Source organism: Octopus bimaculoides, chromosome 6 (assembly GCF_001194135.2).
Source record: "Octopus bimaculoides isolate UCB-OBI-ISO-001 chromosome 6, ASM119413v2, whole genome shotgun sequence".
Classification (NCBI taxonomy): Eukaryota; Metazoa; Mollusca; class Cephalopoda; order Octopoda; family Octopodidae; genus Octopus; species Octopus bimaculoides.
In genome coordinates, this window is record NC_068986.1 from 107,350,125 (window position 1) to 107,353,993 (window position 3,869).

Below are 3,869 nucleotides of genomic sequence, written 5' to 3' on the forward strand. Positions count from 1 at the left end.
ATATATATATATATATATATATATATATATATAAATCTATGTGTATTTTTTCAGTGTTCACAAATAACACAGAAAATATAAATAAACAGTTACGAGGGTAACAAAAGTTCACACAAGTAACAAGGATGTAACAACCTATTTATAAAGTTAGAAATTCCAGGTTCAGGTGAAATGTTTTGGTATAATATAGATAAATAAATAAATGGAGTTAAACGTAAGTGTTATACAAATTCTTTTACTTCCAACATATTTTTCAAAGACAACATTAGTATTATTCCAGAAGGAATAAAATGGTGTAATACGATGCAATCTTCTCATCAGAGAAAGAAAGAAGCCAAACACATCAATAAGAAATTTTAACAGAATGTGTTGACTACGTATATGAGGAAGGGAACGCTATCAAGTCTTATATCTACTAACGGTTTTTTAAAAAAACCGTTAGTAGATATAATGTGAAAGGTAGGTTATAGAAAGTGAAGGAGAAGAAAGAAATTAGCACAAAACTAATAGTGGAGAATTATAGAGTGATAGGTGAATTAGAATAAAGCTTAAAGGAATGGAAGTAGATATATTTAGTGGAATGTAAGAAATCAGTCAAAGGTCGAATTTTATAGAATGGTAGAAATCACTTATAGGAACTAAAGGTATGTTTCTACCAATGTTTGCAACGATAAACGCGTTCTATAAACGTGTTTATAAAGGGATTTTTTGAGAATAGGATAAAAGACAATTCACTATTACAAAGGGAGTAAAAAGATTTACCTTTGTCATAAGGTAAAGAAATAGAGAGAATATTCCATTTCAAATTAGATTGAAAAAAACCCCGCTTTAGTGAATCGAATAGGAGCGATGTTTAATCAGGACAATGCACGACTCCACACTGCAAAATCGCATCACAGAAGATCGAAGAGCTTGGTTGGGAAAAAATTCTTTATCCACCTTGTTCTCCCGACCTTGCTCCTTCAGACTACCATTTGTTTCGTAGTTTAGAGAATCATTTGGGGAACATAACTTTCGCAAGTCAGGAGGATAGACTTGTGACTGGTGACGAAAAATGGATCTTCTATCGAAATGTTAAACGTCGTAAACAGTGGCTTGGTAAAAGGGAAAAAGTTCAACCACAACCGAGAAGGTCGAAACTGACATTTCAGAGCTCTTTGCTTTGAAACCAAAAGAGTTTTACATTGATAGGATTAAAAAGCTTGTAAATAGATAGAAGGAAGTCATAGATAATCAGGGAAAGTACATTGATGATCAAATTTCAATTAAATATGACGTTTGATTACTTGTTTTCTTTCTTCAAAATTCGGACAGAACGTATGGGGTTTTCTCACAGTATACCGCCATTCGTCTCGGTCCCCGTCATCGCCTCTAAAAGCCTCGACATTTTAAAGTCAGTCTTCACCAATTCGTCCCACGTTTCTTAGGTCTTCCTCTTCTACAGATTTCTTTCACGTTTAGCGATCGGCACTTCTTTATACAGCCGTCTTGAATATACAACCAAAAGAGTTGTGTGTAGTGAAAGATATCTCTGAAACTAATCAAAACATAAATTCTCATGGTTTTTATATACTTTTCCTTTCAGGTTTGTGAAAATACGGTCTAGCATCTCCAAATTATAAGAGAAACTTGACGTAATGAAGCGATAAGAGGAACTCCAAGAAGCAAACGAACAATCATATTTATAATTCATTAAATCATCTTATTTAAACCTTTTTGAAAGAATAGGTAGAAATAAACACAGAGTCGCACACACCTATACACACATGTGTGTGTATGTGATCAAAATTCAATTAAAATCCCATCAATAGAATTATCATGTTTCCCCTTTCAATGTACAAAAACAAAACACATCTGGGTGTGCTTTTATACCTAACACAAACATAGAAACTATCATCTCTTACTAAAAGCTTGTGTCAAGTGCATATATTTATGTACTAAAATTCATAAACTTTTTTATTTACTTATTTACTTGTCTATGCTATACATTATGTAAATTAATGCATATGTATGTGTGTGTTTGTGTGTGTGTGTGTGAGAGAGAGAGAGAGAGAGAGAGAGAGAGAGGATGGAGCCTGCATGTGCGCCATATTAAACGAACATTCCCATTAAAATGTAAATCAGACGCAAAACCAGCACTCCTTGCGGTCTTTAGAAAACTAAAGTAGATATAGCATGCTGCACTTTGATTTAATATCCAAAATTTATACAAACGACATTTACAGATACTGGTTTCAAAACAAATATATTCTATACTGTAATTATTGATTTCAAATATTAGCACAAAGCCAGCAATTTTAGAGTAGGGGTTAAGTCAATTACATCGACCCCAGTGTTCAACTGTTAATTATGGTATCGACTCCGAAAGAACTCCGAACGTAAAAGGGGATGAAATGCCGCTTAGCCCGGCGTGCTACCGATTCTGCCAGCTCGCCGTTTTATTCTATTCCATAATTATTATTTCGTATCTATACCAATAATAATTTGTCCCCTCAAGTAGATAACTAAATATTTTATTTAAAATTTTTAAATGCAGAGATTTTCAGGTGAAGATAGTAATTTGTAACATGCCCTCTGAATACAAAACAATGAAATATGCAAGAGTTTCTAAAGTCAACCGTGTGCTCTGAAGGAAATGCAATAAATTGTAATGAAAAGGAGCCAGCCTGAAAATATAAACGGGATTTTACATAAACTTAGAAAAGAAAATTGCTCGAAATTTGAACATATATTCCATCTAGCATTGTTTGCTAGAAAAACGAAATAAAATTTCCCTCTATAATTTGAAGCCAGTTTATTTCGTATATATTTTTCATGACACATACTTTTAAAAGAATATAATCTTGCAATCGGGGAAACTAAGAGATCTGCTAGTTTTGCGAGATCTTCAACTGAATGTTTGTAATGATACGGTGAACGTCGTTTCTATTTTTAAATTACGGAGGATGCTGGAAAGGTTAGGTAGGAAGTGACGTAGATATATGTATGCATATACACGTATAACGACATACGCTATGTACACCTGTGTGCATATTGTGTGTGTGTGTGTGTGTGTGTGTGTGTGTGTGTGTGTGTGTGTGTGTGTGTGTGTGTGTGTGTAGTTACATACATGCAAACGTACATACAAACATACAGAAAAGCAGACGCACATAAGTTTCAACAGATAAAAACCACGATGTCACTAGAAGCACTGATTCATCTACACGCATGCGTTTTAGGCGGTGATCTGGCGTTAATAATGTTTTATATTTCAACATCGTTTAGACTTCATAGTGATAACACTTATCAAAAGTTGTCTCGATCGACACCACTTGACAATAGAATAGGTCGTCACTCTTCACATCGCCTTTGATAGATACACGTGAATAACTTCATTCACGTGATTATTTTAGAATGTCTCAGGTGGGTATAAATAGCACAGACATCACGACGATCGATGTAATGTTGTTGGCGGCAAATATCCAGCATATGTTGCTTATCCAGAGATGGGAAACGGATTAATATTGTGCAGATTTCATTTGGTTCTTAGCTTCAGACATATCAATGAGATTTTATGATTATTTTGTGAGATTGCTGTCTTGGCTATTCACCAATGTTTTTTTTTAAATATTCTCCCTATTATGTTGCTATCTGAAACTATAATCTCATATCATGCTTCAATAAAGCTCAGTCACATTTCTATCAACAGACACTTGTTTAAAATCATTGGAGTTCACTTCTCTGTCTTGTTTGTTTCTGCTTTCATTGCTTACCTAATAAACATCGTTTATGATTTGATAAATACACACACACAAGCGCGCACACATATTTATATATTTATATATACACACATACATACATACACACACACATATATATATATATATATA

General features: G+C 33.7%; 1 protein-coding gene across 1 annotated transcript in view; it reads left to right on the forward strand.

The window, feature by feature from the left end:
• The window catches only part of LOC106873641 (protein phosphatase 1 regulatory subunit 7), a 49,827-nt gene extending 46,179 nt beyond the window's left edge, over positions 1-3,648 (forward strand). The window contains exon 13 of the mRNA XM_014921087.2: positions 1,586-3,648. Within this exon, the coding sequence (XP_014776573.1) occupies positions 1,586-1,622 (37 nt within the window). The 3' untranslated portion in view covers positions 1,623-3,648. The remainder of the gene's footprint in view (positions 1-1,585) is intronic.
• Positions 3,649-3,869: the final 221 nt, after the last annotated feature.